This window comes from Gymnoscopelus microlampas (genome assembly GCF_963454915.1).
Source record: "Gymnoscopelus microlampas genome assembly, chromosome: 8".
Classification (NCBI taxonomy): domain Eukaryota; kingdom Metazoa; phylum Chordata; class Actinopteri; order Myctophiformes; family Myctophidae; genus Gymnoscopelus; species Gymnoscopelus microlampas.
Window position 1 is genome coordinate 26,750,353 of NC_139945.1, and position 16,949 is coordinate 26,767,301.

A 16,949-nucleotide genomic window follows, 5' to 3' on the forward strand; every position below is an offset into this window, starting at 1 on the left:
GGACTCGTACATCATTTTAACATCCGTGGCCATGGGATAAGCACTTTATATTTCAAATCTGAACGTTTATGTAGGTGTACGGGCTGGGAAAAAAGACATAAAGTGCAAACACTATTTTGAAGATCCTCCAAGACGGTCATGACGGACACATGACAGGTCTTGTGATCCATGGCTACATGTAAACGCAGAGCAAACGCACCCACTTGGTTTGACCGGAAGAGTAGTTCTTTATTCCGGGCCGGAACTATGCTAACGTACGGAGACCTTCCTCTCACAGAACTACAACACCCATGTCGCTGCTGTAGGGGGGCGGGGTGGGCACACGGTTTGCAGAGAGAGACTCGCGGGGAACTTTCACCGTGGGAGGAGTCAGTACAGTGGGTAGGGGCGCTCTGTGTCTATCGAGGGAAACGAGGGTAGGATGATTTATCTCTGACATTTTATCCATAACTGTGATGTAAAATACATGTGTTTCTGATGGCCTAAATCAAGATAACAGCTTAATGTAGCTAATAATGTCAGCTGTTGTAAGTAGGCTCTCTAACGTGCATGGCATGCTTGTTTTTAGCTTAACAGCAAGCTAACATGCACTGTTGTCTGTTGTCTGTTGTGCATGAGTCAATCATGACAAGTGTAAATAGTTTGAGACCCAACCCAACAGTGTTTTTACCTTTTTTACTTTACTACTTTATGTTTACTCAACCATGCTTTGTGTAACGATGAATTGAATATACAGGAATACAATGGAAATAAGCCCTTTGGGCTTTTTGTGTTATCCTTTTAGCACCTACCATTGTACTTTTTTTTGCAAACTGTTAATAAAGTATTCAATCAATCAAAAGCTTGTAGACGACTAATAGGCCTGATATGATATCATATGGTGTGACTTTCCTTCATTGTTTATATTTACATGAATCTGTGCAGGAGACATCCAGTGTTCACCGTGTAGAGTCTGTCTGTCTGTTCCATTCAACATGTCCTCAGAAGCCTTGTGAGTTTGGTTTTGATTTATTTGAATGAAAGTCTGTCTTACCATTTTCTTAAATGAGAAAGATAGATAGACCTTTAGTTGATCGCGAAGGTGTCATCATCACTGTTCAGAGTAGCAAGAAAAACCCATCAGGTGGAGGTAGGAGTAGAGGAATACAACTAATGGATAAAAATGTATTAAAGTTTTAAAAAATAATAATGAAAATGGACTTGACTTAGTTCAAGGTTAGTATAATAAATACATTACTATTGAATAAATATATCTGCTGCTATGCTCACGCACCTTATGTCTTACCTCAGGTATGTGTAAATATGTAGATTATTCTTTTTTTTTTTTTATTGATCTCTCTTCCCCCTTGCCCCCCTTCTGCTTAGTTTAATTCAATTCAATTCAATAAATAAGAAGTATGATAAAATATAGGTGAAAGGTACAAACAAACTGTCAACAGTACATGAATCTTCACCTTTCGATTATCTCCAATGAAATGTGACATTTGAATTACTGTCACTGATATTTGCCATCAGATCCATTTGATCTAGTAAACGTGTGGTTCTATTAAGGTTGTAACTGCAGCGATCGCTCGATTAGTTAAATGACTGTCTAACTGAACCTTTTTGTTTTACCTTAATAGAGATGATGAGGATACCTTCAAGATCCTGATTGCTACAGACATTCATCTCGGTTACCTGGAGAAGGATGCTATCCGTGGCAACGACAGTTTCTCCGCTATGGAGGAGATCCTTCAATGTGCCAAAACACATGAGGTATACTTCTATGTAGAGTTGTTTCGATACTGATACTGGTTCGTAAAAACTGCCTAAAACTCTTTTGAAAATAGCAGATCTACAAGCTCACAATGCGTCGCATCGCGACGCATTGTGAGCTTTTAGATCGGCTATTTTCAAATGGCCAAAATGTATATAGGGCTGAAGTTGTTAATGTATGTTTTGTAATAATAATGAAAATCGACAAAGTAACTAGTAACTAACGTTTTTTCAAACAAATGTAGTGGAGTAAATGTACAATATTTACCTCTGAGGTGTAGTGGAGTAGAAGTTAAAGTATTGGAAATTGGAAATACTCAAGTAAAGTACAAATACCTAAAAACTTTACTTAAGTACAGTACTTGTGTACATGTACTTAATTACTTTCCACCATTGTCGGCGAGTATGCCAGTCTGTGCCATTCCGATACCACGTGATTCATCACGTGATGATATGTCATTTACAGTCATCAATTATTTTGTCTTTTGAATGCTTCATTTGACGTTGCATTGCCGTTTTATACTCTTACTGTACTATTTACATTATTATTTTACTAACTTGTAGCTGCACTTTAACAATTATTAATGGAAATGTTGTTTATTCCTAGATCAGTGGTTCTTAAACTTTTGAATTTCAAGAACCCCCATAATTCTTGAGAGTGAACTAAAAATGTTCCATTTGTACACTCTCAGAGTTAAAAGACCTGTGAGGGGCCATTTGGAACCTGGACCTCACTCTGAGAACCACTGTCCTAGATTATTTATTTTTTAAATTACACATATTATATTGGTATTGGATCGGTAGGCCTACTCGCTATCGACCAGTACGCAAGTTATCGGAATCGACCTCGGTACATCTCTACTTCTATGTGTATCTGTGTATCTTTGTCTGTGCTAACTAAACAATGATTGCTGTGTTTAGAAGCTTACATTACATATCTCACATGCCATATGCATTATGCACTCCTGTAACTTTCACCAGCAAAATAAATAATAATAATAATATTAAATGAATTAATGAATTAAGCATTATGAACCCTAGCGTCCCTGTTCTGTCCATGTCATAATAGGTTAACAACGCAATTTATGAGCTGTTAGATCTTTTATTCTTTTGGCAAAGAGATTTGGTGTAGAGAGGGAAAGAAGGAGGGATAAGGATGGACCCCTGGGGGACCCATGGTCAACGAAGTATAAATGGTTAAACAAATATAAAAAAATATTCTCTTTCTTCTCGACGTTACATATCGTGTCACATTTTAATATAACACGATATTTTGTGGCACAATATTGACATCCCTCGTAGAATATAAATGATTCTTTCAGGAGCTTCAGAATCTACCTTTATGAAAACTATTGTTTAGGCCTGTCACATTTGTTACAGAATTGCCTAATTATTTGAGATAATCTCAATTATTTAGCATAATCGTCATAATCGTTCCCATGTTGACAAACATAAAAAAAAGAAAATAGTGGAAATAGCCGATCTACGATGCGTTGTGAGCTTGTAGATCGGCTAAAGTTATTAAATATGTCAAGTCGTTTCTTTGTATATTTAGGTTATTTGTCATATCTGGCCTGTGCAACTCCAAAGCCTAAAAGCCAAACAAAAATGAAAAATGTATTCGTATGTTCCAGTGTTCAACGAAACAAAAACAGTAACTCAATTAAATCGTTAATCACAAGTATTTGTGTGACAATTAATCGTCATGTAAAAATGCCATAATCGTGACAGCACTACTAATTTGTTGTGCTTCTCTTTCTGCAGGTGGATTTCATCCTACTGGGAGGAGATCTGTTCCATCACAACAAGCCGTCCCGGCGCTGTCTCAACACCTGCATCAGTCAGTTCAGACAGTACTGCATGGGGGACTCTCCCATCCGCTTCAACATCATCAGTGACCAGGCTGTCAACTTCAGCAACAGCCAGTTAGTCCTGAGTCCTCTTGTGTGTGTGCATGTGTTATCCCTGTTAATCCATTAAGACCGGGAACGCATCTGTTTTTGATTTCTTTGGCTATTCAAAAATAGCAGATCTGCAAGCTCATAGCGCGGCACTCGCTTGTAGATCTGCCATTTCTTTTAAAGAAATTGTGAAAATGTGTGCAAATCTTTGAATATAGTATATATTTTTAAAGTGAACATTTGTAACTCAAATCTTTGCTTCTGGAACAAAATATTTTCAGATGGGGGTCCGCAGCCAAATACATATCTAACTAGAAAATGTGCTCCTCGGAGCACAGGTCTCCGCCAGTACTGTTCCTGATTAATCCTGTCTTACCTCACTTCAAAAGATATAAATGATCTTTTGAAGTGACACATCTATTTATAGGACTCTATTTCATCATGCGTCTCGCTAGCCAATCAAAGCACACCCTTTCAACATATTGTCACGTGTCATGTGAAGCTTGACGAATGTTAGCTTGGTGGACACACGGAAGGACGAGAACGAAAACATAGTCTCCTGGCGGAGACGAAAATGTTTTCTAAATCCTAATAGTATGTTGCTATATCACTGGTGCTCCATCTCAAATTATGTTGTTCCAGGGACCCCCAGAAGCACAGATCGGAGTAAAAAAAATAATTGCTTTAAAACATATATATATATATATATATTAAAAGATTTGCAAACATTTACAAGCTCATAGAGCGGCACTCGGTGCAGACTAAAATCGTATGATATTTAGTCAACTAAAACTAGACTAAAAGTAAAGAATTTCAGATGGCTAAAATCTCACTAAAACTAAACAGAATTGTATTCAAAAGACTATGACTGTAGCTAAATCAAAAGTTTGCTGTCAAAACTTACACTGCTGTTAGACCACTTATTTCTTGAACCCCAAGCGTCCATATTCATAAGCCAACAACGGTGTTCATGTTGAATGCAGATGTCATCCTGATGTTTTGTTCATGTGTAGGTTCCCCTGGGTGAACTATCAGGATGAGAACCTTAACATCTCCATCCCTGTGTTCAGTGTCCATGGAAACCATGACGACCCGTCTGGGGTGAGTCTCTGGTCGCACAAAGTGGGGTTAGACCATAGACTGTAAAAAAAACATGGACGAAGGGAACATGTCACGTGATCCATTGGTTTCTACAGACCAGTTTTGAAGCTAGTTTTTCCTGCAAATTCAAATGCACCATATTGGAAGTTCCGGTCCCAAAAGGGCTAAGCAACTGGAAACTGCTATTGGCTGCAACCGCAGCGAGGGTGGGTCTTCACTCAGTAGAACCAGTAGAAGCCTTAGAAACATACCCTACTTTATCATTCGTTTAAAAATGAATGGGACCATAATTTACTAAACGCATGATAATTGAAAAGAAAGACTTTCAACTAGCGATTTAAAACAAAGTATTAATGAAAATGTTTACTATGGTAATAAAATCAAGTATAAAAGTATGGCCAAAACCTCATTTACTTGAATGGAGTAAAAATGTTTCTGCAGCCAGCAGGACGGGAAATGGCACATCTGCTGGGCCATTAATTAGAGCTGCATGCTGACAATTACTTCCTATGTGGCCGTGTGCATTTCCTGAATATACTGTATAGGCCAGTGATTCGGAACCTTTTGAATTGCAAGGACCCCCAGTTTTGATAAGCATTGGGACACAGACGCCCATTTGATAAAAATGTGTGTCCCTGGGACCCCAATCTACACTGTAAAGTCCTCAGTGATAATTAAACTCTTGAGAGTGTACAAATTATGGGGTCCGGTGAGTTCCATTTGTACAGTCTCAGAGTTACAGACATGTAAGGGGTCTGTTTGGACCCCTTGGAGCTGACGTTGAAAGCCGGTGGTGTTGTATGCTCATGTTGTGTAATGGTCTTCTTTTCGTGTTTTCTGTCCACTAGGCTGAAGGTCTGTGTGCGTTGGATGTGCTCAGCTCTTGCGGCCTCCTCAACCACTTTGGACGGAACCACTCGGTGGAGAAGATAGAGATTAGTCCCATCCTCATGCAGAAAGGCAGCACCAAGCTGGCCTTATATGGGATTGGTAGGTGTCTGGAGGAGAGCGGAGGTCGAGGTGTGGTACCCTGCTAAAAAATCCTAAAGCATGACTTTGGACTAAGGTTTGTAACCTTGTGTATGTGTGTGTCTGTGTTTTTTTGTGGTTAGGCTCCATCCCTGATGAGCGCCTATATAGAATGTTTGTCAACAACCAGGTAACGATGCTTCGACCCAAAGAAGACCAGGACGAATGGTTTAATCTCTTCACCATCCACCAGAACAGGTAGGTGTGTGTGTGTGTGTGTGTGTGTGTGTGTGTGTGTGTGTGTGTGTGTGTGTGTGTGTGTGTGTGTGTGTGTGTGTGTGTGTGTGTGTGTGTGTGTGTGTGTGTGTGTGTGTGTGTGTGTGTGTGTGTGTGTGTGTGTGTGTGTGTGTGCGCGCGCATATGCTACAAAGCCAAAGTGCAGTAACTACGTTTTTGGACACACCGACTTATTTGTGTATCCCAAAGGTCAAATTAGCCTTCGTGATTTTGGGGGATAAACAATTACCTCAAGAACAGATGTAAAATTAGTGTAATATCACTTATATGCCGATATCTCATTTGGCTGACGAGTTGAATCATGTTTAACCCCATTTTTCATTGATTATTTGTTTTCATAGTTACTGCTCTTTGGCTTTGTAGGGCAGAGTAGGTCAGAAGTATTTGTCTTTTTCAAGAACTAGCCAGTTTGCTATTACTGGCACATTTGCTGTAATGACACTCAATCTGCTCTGTCCCTGTAAAAAAATAAACCTGTAAATAAAAACTAATGAAAAATACAGAAAATATCAGTATGCTGATGGCATCAACATTATCTTCAAACGCCAGTCCCTGTCGTTGAGTATGGATTTAGTATAAAAAATAAGTCATTGTTTTTAAATCTAAGTTTTGACATTTTGTGTCTTGTTGCAGAGCTGCACATGGTAAGACTAACCACATCCCAGAGCAGTTTCTGGACGACTTCCTGGACCTGGTGGTGTGGGGTCATGAACACGAGTGTCTGATCAACCCCACCAGGAACGAACAGAAGCTGTTCTACGTCACACAGCCCGGCAGCTCCGTGGCCACGTCCCTGTCCCCTGGAGAGGCCGCCAAGAAGTACACACACACACACACACACACACACACACGCAAGTGGAGCCTACTATGAAACCGTGCTCGGGTTGTGTGTCTGTCTCTCTGTGTGCAGTATGTGTGCACTGCCTGTGTGCAGCCAAGTAAATGTCCAATATAGACGTACCATACATCAAATGAAAGGTCTTTGAAAACTGAACATACCTGTCAATGTTGCGTTAGCCCGCCCCTTCCCCCGGAAGCCACGCCCCGGAGAACGCTCCTAAAAACTCCCCATTGAAACCCCATGTTAAATGAAAAGTGCCCGAATCGCTCCCATACTTTTTCTACCCCCCCTAAGTGGGGGTCTACGAACAAATACTTCGGCCTCGGATTTTGGCTCCGCCCCCCGGAAGTGGGTGAAACAGGCACTTCAAACACTTTGTTAAATTGTTCAAAAACATTCCATTTTTTTTTTGTGAATTTGTATTTTTCTCAGATGCTCCTTTTAACGCAGAATTTTTGGTTTTTTTTTTTTTTTTTTTTTTTTTACTTTTTACTACGCGTTTTACTTGTATAAATCTATTAGGTTTAGAAAAAATATAAACAAAACATCACAATTCTACATATGGTGCTAATTGGTTAGGAAACACTCTGTTTCACAAATCACAGATTGGGACTTGGCCTAAGTTTTCAGTCTTGAGATTCTATTTTGCTTTAAACCATGAGTCCGGCAGGGAGAAAGAAATTGGAACGCAAGCCAAGACTGTGCACTTAATGTGAGTGCAATTCCCTGTATCTGTGTCACATGGGTTTCACCACTACCCCACCCCCAGTGGCAGGTCCTGAGTCTATGCACTCCAATGGGACAAATGAACGTGAATACAGATTAAAGTATGACCAATTCTTTCGCCTCATAGTCACCCAAGTAAACATTGGAGTCATTTTTCACTTGCCACATATCTTCAGGGGAAGATAAGGGTAGATAGGCGAGTTGGCAAATGGCCATCGCTCCCATTCAGGAGACAGGAAGTTCATACCATTCCATAACATTGTTGCGGCTTGTAATGCATCGGCATCATCTTTGTTATAGATTATCTTTGGTCGAACGTCCATGTATCAATTGTATCAGTTGGTCAGGTTATTCCTTCATTTTTGGTCAGCGGTCCCCAGCTACATACAGTTGAAACTCTGCCTATAGTTCTTCTGACACGCCACTGGGTGGCAGTAATACACTAGGTTGCTACAGAGATGCAGACAAACATTGGCAATGAATGGAAATATGGCTGAAAATGGGCAACGTGTTCCTTTAAGAGTGTCAATGTTGCGTGTATGTCCTGGTCTGGGACATGTAGCAGTGTGTTGTGTGGATGTGGTGTTGCAGCTATCAATTATTTTGTGATTAATCTATCGATTACGTATCGGTCTTCAGTCAGCACGTATAAGTCAACAATTGACTATACTGTATATTGACTACAACAATTAGTGTGAATAACCAATTAATATTATTTCATACTTAGTCATGCAATGGTGTTACACAACATGTGATGAGTTAATCGCAATTATTTTTGCATAATCGTCATAATCGTTTCCATGTTATATATATTTTTTCCAAAAATTTGAAAAATATTGGAAATAGCAGATCTACAAGCTCACAACACGTCGCGATGCAACGCATTGTGAGCTTGTAGATCAGCTATTCCCACTATAAATGTTTTTTTTAAGTATAAAGTTATGAAACATGACAGTAATTTCTTTGTATATTTAGGCTATTTGTCATATCTGTCCTGTGCAACTTCAAAGCCTAAAAGCCAAACAGAAATGTAATATGTGAACATACAAATTTGTATGCATATGTTCAGTGTTCAACGACAAAAACACAATGAAATCGTTAATCGCACTCGTCAAGTAAAAATGTTTCATAATTGTGACAGCCCTAAGTATAGCAGTATGTTGTGTGTTGATCCAGACACATAGGGCTGCTGAGGGTGAAGGGCCGTAAGATGAACCTGCAGAAGATTCCACTGAAGACAGTGCGTCAGTTCTTCTTCCAGGACGTGGTGTTGGCCGACCACCAAGACCTTTTCACTCCTGATACTCCCCAGGTCACAAAGAAAGTGGCGGACTTCTGCCAAGCCAAGGTCACACACACACACACACACACACACACACACACACACACACACACACACACACACACACACACACACACACACACACACACACACACACACACACACACACACACACACACACACACAGAGAGAAAGAGAGAGAGAAAGAAACGTTTCTTTTTTGTTACATCTTGTGTACTGGTGCATAATAGTGAAATTCCTTTGTTCACACATCTGTTCAAGCTGCATTTTTTCAACTCTCTTCATGTCTCACAGGTGATGGAGATGCTAGAGGAAGCTGAAAGAGACCGACTGGGCAGTCCTCTCACTCCAGAGAAACCTCTGATTCGCCTCAGAGTAAGATATATAATTGATTGAATACTTTATTTGCAGTTTACAAAAATGTAAACTGCACGTGGTACAGTCAGGATATAAGGCTAAACTGATAACAAATGATAACACTTAGAGAGGCCTGGGAAACAGAAGGTCCCCAGTTGTTGTACCCCCCCACCAGTCCACTGCATTAATGGCACTTTCACACTCCTCCAAATGGTTAGGATGGGTTAAATGCAGAGGACACATTTCCATGATGTGCAAATGTACTGTGACAAAAACTACCCCAAAGAAGTGGGGACCAAATTATTATTATATAATATACCTTACCGTGTATATATAATATACTGTATAACCTATATATGTACTAGAGGTAGAAAAAAAAGGGGGGGGGGGGGAGAGATGGGGAGTGGCATGCAGCAATTCATTTGTTTATTTATGTATTCATTTATTCATTGATCCATTCAATGTTGTAAAGGAAAATAACACACAACAATCAGCACTGGTTAGTTTACTTCCTCTTTGGGCAGAGATGTTTGACAGTGGAACAAAGTCCAACTTCATGCGTAGGAGTTAGTTACTGTATTTGTAAAGTTATTTGTTAAACTGTGTTTACAGGTATGTTTTACTCCATCTAACAGCCAATCAAGCAAAGTCAATGGACTTTAGCTCTCTTCTCCAGTTCACTGGTGAACTGTACATGAGTTACTGTAGGGGTTGAAAGGTATACAGTTATTTAAAATCACATGACAAAATCGTAATGTTGCAATGTTTTAGCATTGCAGCTTTAACCACATGAACCCTAGCGTCCCTATTCTGGGCATGTCGGCGAACATGGAGCACAATTAGGCGAAAATAGGTAAACATTCAGCGAAAATTACAGATCAGCTATTTGACGATTTGACAGTACAGCAAAGTACTGTATATACTGTAGGGTTTAAGTGCTGTGCATTGAACTTGTATGGGTTTGGTGTTAATTGATTTCTATGAGCACACTACTTAACTACAGTCTTCTGGCAATTATTTTGCACCATAATAGCATCGTCAGAATATAATACAGTTTAACAGGTGTATTTATTTTCACAAACATCTATAATAAACATCCAAATAGCTTTAATCATTTTTGTTCCCAGGTGGACTACAGTGGAGGGTTCGAGACCTTCAATACATCTCGTTTCAGTCAGAAGTTTGTCGACCACGTGGCCAACCCCAAAGATGTCGTTAACTTCCTCAGACAACGTGAAAAAAAGGAGGGCATCAAAGGTCTAAATTCAAAAAATGTTGATCACAAATCCACTTTTGCATTTGGCCTGTATTTGCAAGCTGTTTGGCTTTTGTTATTCACTTAAGCCTAACTTACTCTCCATCGTACACCGGTGTCACACAGTCACATGCAACACCGTCATATGACAAAGTATAAATAAGGCTTTACTGTGCTGTATATGAGGCTAGCATTGTTACTCACTGTACTGTATATTTACTGAAGAAAAGGCTAACATTGTATTTCATTGTGTATCGTTGCTGTCGGGCAGAAACCTCCTATCTCCATATTCTACCTTTTTGTTGATCGTACTACAACAAAAACATAAAAAGTAGCAGATCCACAACCTTGAGCTTGTAGATCTGCTACTTTTGCTATTTTAGAATTTGAATCCTGAAAAGTAACAGTTTCGGACATGTGAGGTTTCCATCCAACAGCGGCGATCTGTACTGTAGACAAGGCTAACATTGTATTTCATTGTATATGTACCGTAGATGAGTCGCCTAACATTGACTACAGCCAGGTGTTAAGAAACACTGCAGTGGAGGGTCTGCGAGTGGAGGACCTTGTCCAACAATACTTTGAGACAGCTGAAAAGGTATGAAACCCCTAGCAACTTAGATGCTAGCCGCATCTAAAGTTACAATACCCTCCATTGACAACCGCATTCAGGAAATGGAAAAGTCCTATCTGGCTCTATTAAACGACAATAAACTCACCAATGTGTCATCCTCTTTGTCTCTTTAAATCACTCAACGCCCTGCCTACCACCTGTTTTGAAACTGCACACGTGCAGGACGTCGAGTGGTTTAAAACGAGCGCTTCCCAACTCAAGCACTTGCATTTAATCATGGCTGCACGTAGTTAACGTACATACATGTGTATACATACATTAATACATGTCTTCATGGCATGTTTTGTATTAATAATCTACGTCTGCAAAGTGACTAGTTACTAAAGCTGTCAATATTGTAGTGGAGTAAAAACTACAGTATTAGCCTCTGAGAAGAAGTATTAAGTATTAAAAGATACAAATAAGTAAAGTAAAGTAAAGCAGTGGTTCTCAAAGTGGGGGGTCCTTGGAGGGGTTCCGGCGGGTCCCCAGCAAAATGTGTTACCGTGTCTATTTAAAAATGGCAGATATACAAGCTTACAGCTCGGCACGAAGTGAGAGCTTGTACATCTGCCATTTTTGAACAGTTTAGAAAAATCTTGAAAGTGTTTTTTTTTAACACAAATCTTCTCTTCTGGGGGTCCCTGACACAAAACATTTTCAGATGGGGGGGCCCGCGGCCAAATATATAGCAATTTTGGTGTCCTTGGCACGAGAAGGTTTGAGAACCAGTGAAGTAAAGTACCTCAAAATGTACGTACAGTTCTTAGAGTTGTTACTTGCCACCACCGTGTGTATGTGCACCTCTCCAGAAGGTGCAGCTCTCCCTGCTTACGGAACAAGGCATGGGGAAGGCCATTCAGGAGTTCGTGGACAAGGACGAGAAGGACGCCATTGAGGAGCTCATCGCCTTCCAGCTGGACAAGACGCAGCGACACCTACGGGCCAGAGGAGTCAACTCGGAACAAGATATCGACACAGAGGTAGGAGAGGAGAGGGGAGGACAGGAGGAATGGCAGACATGGTAGGCAAACACTGCTGTGAGACTAACGTGATACTATCATCTTTTTATTCAGATCCAAATGTTCAGAGGTTCCAAAAAGAACACAACTGAGGAAGAGGAAGAAATCAAAGAGGTGATTAATGAACCCATTAACGCACAGTCCATACGCCCGCACACAGTAGGGTCCGGCAATCGTCTCCTATTTAGATCATCATGTTATCATTATGATTGAGCTAGTTGCACACAGGTGTCTCGCACCGGAAATAGCCGATCTACAAGGTCACAACGTGTGACATTTTGAGATTGCATGCCCTTGACATGACCCTAACACACTCTCTCTCTCTCTCTCTCTGTCTCTGTCTCTGTCTCTCTCTCTCCTCTCTCAGGTTATGAACCGAGCCAAGGCGCACCGTCTGGAGCGGGGGGAGGAGCCTGCGGACATATCAGAAGGGCTGGACATCGCGATGGACTCCGATGAGGGTTCGGCCCCACCCCCTACACGAGGCAGAGGGAGGGGCAGCCGTGGTGGGAGGGGCAGTCGTGGTGGGAGGGGCAGAGGTGTGTTCTTCTTGACATTTCTTTGAAGATTTTTAGGCATTTTCTGCCTTATTTGACAACAACAGTGAGTAGAGAGGCAGGAATGGTAGGAGACAAAGAGAGGGAATGACATAGAGCAAAGCGTCTTGGGTCGGATTCGAATCCGGGCCGGCTGCGGCCAGGACTGAGCCTTGATATGGTACAGGCTGTAGCAGGTGAGTCACCGGGGCGCCCCATCGCGCTCAGTGACATTTGTCGTAGAAACTGAAGTACTTCAGATTAGTAGGCTACTTTATAGTTTTTTGGTATATTTTCTAAGAAGTTAATATCATAGACCTTCTTCAGGTATATCTTCTTCGGTCTATGACCGAAAGCTTGCACAGTTTTGAGTGTGCAGAGGCACATCACCCAAGTCTACTGGCAGATGAGTGTTTTTTTTTTCTCCACCATTTTTTAAGAAGCTAATATAAAATAATAATAAATAATTTAACTTGTTTTTAATAAATAGTTATGTTTTTTATTTCCTTAATTTCAGCAGGTAAGTTATTGTACAAAGTCTTAGCGCACTCAACACACAGGACTTCTGTGGACATTCTAAACATATAGCCCCTACTCACAAAATTAACACATTTCTACCTTTCTGAGCCCCAATGCTGACAAAGGCCAGAAGGGTCGTCGGAACACAACCCTTTTTCTGCGACTGCTGCTGCAGTGCATTAAAGTTTTGAAACGCAATTTGTGAGTGCCTTTTTCTAAGTTCTTGAGAACAGAGTCTCTTGTACAACAACAACTTGGCCAAGAAGACCCATGGCAGAGTGATCGGCAGACTGCACACAAAAACAGCAACATTAATACAAACGAATAGCACAGAAAGACAATGACATGAATTATAATTGGTGTTCATCATGTCCCGTTCTGCCCGTCCAGGTGCATCTGACGCTGAACCAAAGCCAGCCAGTAGAGGCCGCAACCAGAGATCCTCCGCCCCAACACAGACCAGAAACATCATGGAAGGTACAGTAGCGGTGTGTGCCCTGCACGTGTGTGCTAGTCAGGCTTCAACTCTAAATCCTTGGAAATATTAGTATGTTTTCAACAATTTTTTCATCCTACTCTTGACTTCCCCTCCTCCATTTCTTGCTCTGTTTCATATCATCACCATATTTTCCATCTCGCTCTTTCTCTGTTCTTCTTCATCGCTCTTCAGCATTCCAGGCGTCCCAACGGCCGCCTCGGGCCGGAGTGGCCAAGTCCTACGCAGGAGACGACGTACGTTTACCCACAAGGCAGACACACACACACCCCATCTTTTATTCTGCATTTCCATTTGTTTCCGTTTATGTCTCACCCGTTGTTTTATCTTTTTCCAGATAACCATTGATGACTCTGATGAAGAGTCTTTTCCCGTAATGAAAGCCACCCGACCCACTCCGAGGTATGTTTCTTGTTTTCTGGACTAATTTCTCTGAAGGGTGATTCATACGCAGTTGCACGTTAGGACTGCAACAAAATGTCAAAAATGTACGCAGCGTGACGAATTGTGAGCTTGTAGATTGAGTATACTGTAAATCAGGCATAAAGTGTGAAGTTGCTTGGCCTCTCCTGTTTGTATGCTGATAAGTATTGTGCGCTCTAATCTTCTCAATCTTCCCTAGAACGGCCCAGAGCTCCACAGCGTCCTCATTCTCCTCCAGAAGTCAGAGCCAGAGCCAGTCCTTTAAAGGAGTGGCATTTGATGACAGTGATGATGAAGAGGTGAGGGGTTTTTCTTTATTTACTTCTTGTTGTTTTTTGCATTTTGTTATAGTAGGGGTGAAGAGATTAAAATGAATTAAAGTGAATCCATTTGAATTAGTAATCGAATGGTAAATTTAGTGATGCATCCGGTAAAAATGTCTAACGATGTGCTATTTACAAGTAAAGCAAAACGCGAATGCTTGCCTTGGTTCCTTATTATGTTTTTGACTGACAGGGAATGTATTAAAGAATGTCTGTTTGAATTAAGCAATATTACACGAGAGGGTGTGCTTTACCGTCATTATTGGCACGCCAGTGATGCGGTCAGGAACGAGGCGCAGCCGAGTTCCGCCAGCATCACTGAAGTGCCAATAATGTAAGGTAAAGCACACCCTCGAGTGTAATATTGCGATTATACAACAGTTACCAACAAAACACATCCAAATGTATTCATATTGTGGGGCAATTCATAATAAAAATGTTTCGCTATTATGTTTCCCTGTAAAGAGAAGAGTTTATTTGACTGAGACAAAATAGTCCCTGTAGCACAACACAGCTTAGGCACAACACAGCTGATTCCAGTAGGCTATATGCTCCGTCGTACGAAGGTATCGCACGGCGAAAATAGCCGATCTACAAGCTCACAACGCGTCGCGTTGTGAGCTTGTAGATCGGTTTCGCGTTCTCCTTCTCATCCTCTTGACCTCTTCTAACCATTGATCAACCGTAAGTCCACCAAATAAATCAAAATTGACAACATAGTCCATTTTGCATAGCTGTTTGTTCTCCGGTGGCGGCGGTGGGTCAGGATACTCTCTGTTTGTTTTCATACCGTGGGACAGCGTGACGTTACAGCACAGCTGTGCGATATATGGTCTAAGCAGGCGCGGAGTGATTTATTAATGTGATTCGGCCCGTGCTATGATGCTGGTTTGAAGCACGGCTAGAAAGCTATTTCAACCAATCAGATTGCTTGGTCGGAACTACCTGTTGTATAATTATTATTTATTCAATTTCTTTTTTTATTTAAGCACAAACAACAAAAATAGAAACACAGAACAGAACACAATCAACAAAACACCAAAAAAGTATTTAAAAAAAAACCCAAAAAACACGGTAGCCCACAAACATCACTGTACAAATAAAGCTTATTAATGTTGCTGTCTCTTCTTGCTAGTGAGAGCACGGCTGAATCGTGTGCCAATTTCCAAGTAGTCATACTCTTAATAGAGTATCGAAGTCCTGACGTCACTCCGTTGTCCCCTGGGGCACGGACGTATTTTTTCTTTTAAAAATACCATAGTCATCTTGGCATCGCGTCATATAAGAACTGTGTTCCACAACAAATCAGCCCTGCGATTCTGTCAGGTATGTGACTGTGTCATTTATGATATTTCTTACTCTTTGGGTAAATTAGTAAAATCTCCAGGCTCATTTGTTTCTTTTTGGAACACAGTTAGTTACACAATGCTATTGAAACCTGTGATATGGTATTTTCAATGGAAAAAGGGGGATAGTGACCTCTAGTGGCGGTGATGTCAGACTTCGGTTATCTATTGTTTTTGCAATTGTTTCTTTTTCTCTTACTCTCTTTTTTTGTCTGTCTGTCTGTTTGTTCATCCTCTCTCCATCATCCAGGACGATCCATTTAAAGGTCCCACAAGTCGTGCGCGGAGATAACCACATATACAATCTGTTGATGGGTTTGATTAGCTGACAAGCTATAAAGTAAACAAACATATGTTTCGCTAGTTAACAGCGGCTCTCAGTGGTTCCACTTGACCTTTTTGTTTGGGTTATTTTTATTTAGCACACTGTAGCTCTCTTTTTGCATAATTTATTTTGGTACCACCTGAGTGGACCAAAAATAAATATGCAGAAAGGGAGCTACAGTGTGCAAACTTTTATTTTGTCCACAATTTTTGTAGTTTGAAGTTCAGCACCTGCCTTTAATTGGAAAATGGATGTGTGCGATCCTCATTGTTCTTTTTATTTAGGACACGTTGCTTAGACCTAAAACCTCCCCAGCTCTCACACTGTCACCACCTGCTGGCTGTAGAACTGTAGAACTGACCCGTGATATGCCCAGCAGTTTTTGGTTAACACTAACCAGTGTTGTTTTGTTATTGGTCTGTGTTAGACCCTCATTTTCTGATGGGAATCAATAAATGGTTCTTTTTCACAAAACGGACTCTTTGTTTCTCTGACACTTTTGCGTTGCCCTCTCCTCTCAGGGGCACGATCTCTATTGTAAGCCTATGATATTTGATCTAAATTAGCTTGTATCATTGGACAGTACTATGCAGTATTTCTTCGAGTATGTCTGACAAACTGGAAATATTCCCATACTAAGCTGATAATGTTAATTTACATGCGCGCAACACACACACACACACACACACACACTAGAGGGACTCTAACCCCCAGTTAGATCAGTTGCTGTACAGTGGTGCTTCTTGACTATGCTCTAACCAACTGGTTCTCAAAGTGGGGTCCGGGGATAGTTCACTCAAAAAAATACTTTTTTCCTATCGATTAGTGTGTCTCCTACCGG

General features: G+C 40.9%; 1 protein-coding gene across 1 annotated transcript; it reads left to right on the forward strand.

Moving 5' to 3' along the window:
• Positions 1 to 356: 356 nt before the first annotated feature.
• Positions 357 to 16,572, forward strand: LOC311049964 (double-strand break repair protein MRE11-like). The gene is made up of 20 exons (XM_084063927.1): positions 357 to 416; positions 925 to 991; positions 1,623 to 1,755; positions 3,520 to 3,680; positions 4,670 to 4,757; positions 5,606 to 5,747; positions 5,870 to 5,984; positions 6,657 to 6,842; positions 8,767 to 8,938; positions 9,188 to 9,268; positions 10,378 to 10,507; positions 11,000 to 11,103; positions 11,931 to 12,101; positions 12,195 to 12,254; positions 12,508 to 12,679; positions 13,586 to 13,672; positions 13,866 to 13,927; positions 14,029 to 14,093; positions 14,314 to 14,413; positions 16,034 to 16,572. The coding sequence occupies exons 2-20, from the start codon at positions 975 to 977 to the stop codon at positions 16,073 to 16,075; spliced, it is 2,088 nt and encodes a 695-aa protein (XP_083920053.1). The 5' UTR covers positions 357 to 416; positions 925 to 974; the 3' UTR covers positions 16,076 to 16,572.
• The last annotated feature ends 377 nt before the right edge of the window (positions 16,573 to 16,949 follow it).

Bases quoted from the DNA above. Each gene is read 5' to 3' on its own strand.
- LOC311049964 (XM_084063927.1), top strand. The intron at 5,985-6,656 runs GTAGGTGTGTGT...GTCTTGTTGCAG, and splicing joins TTCACCATCCACCAGAACAG to AGCTGCACATGGTAAGACTA. The intron at 13,673-13,865 runs GTACAGTAGCGG...ATCGCTCTTCAG, and splicing joins GACCAGAAACATCATGGAAG to CATTCCAGGCGTCCCAACGG.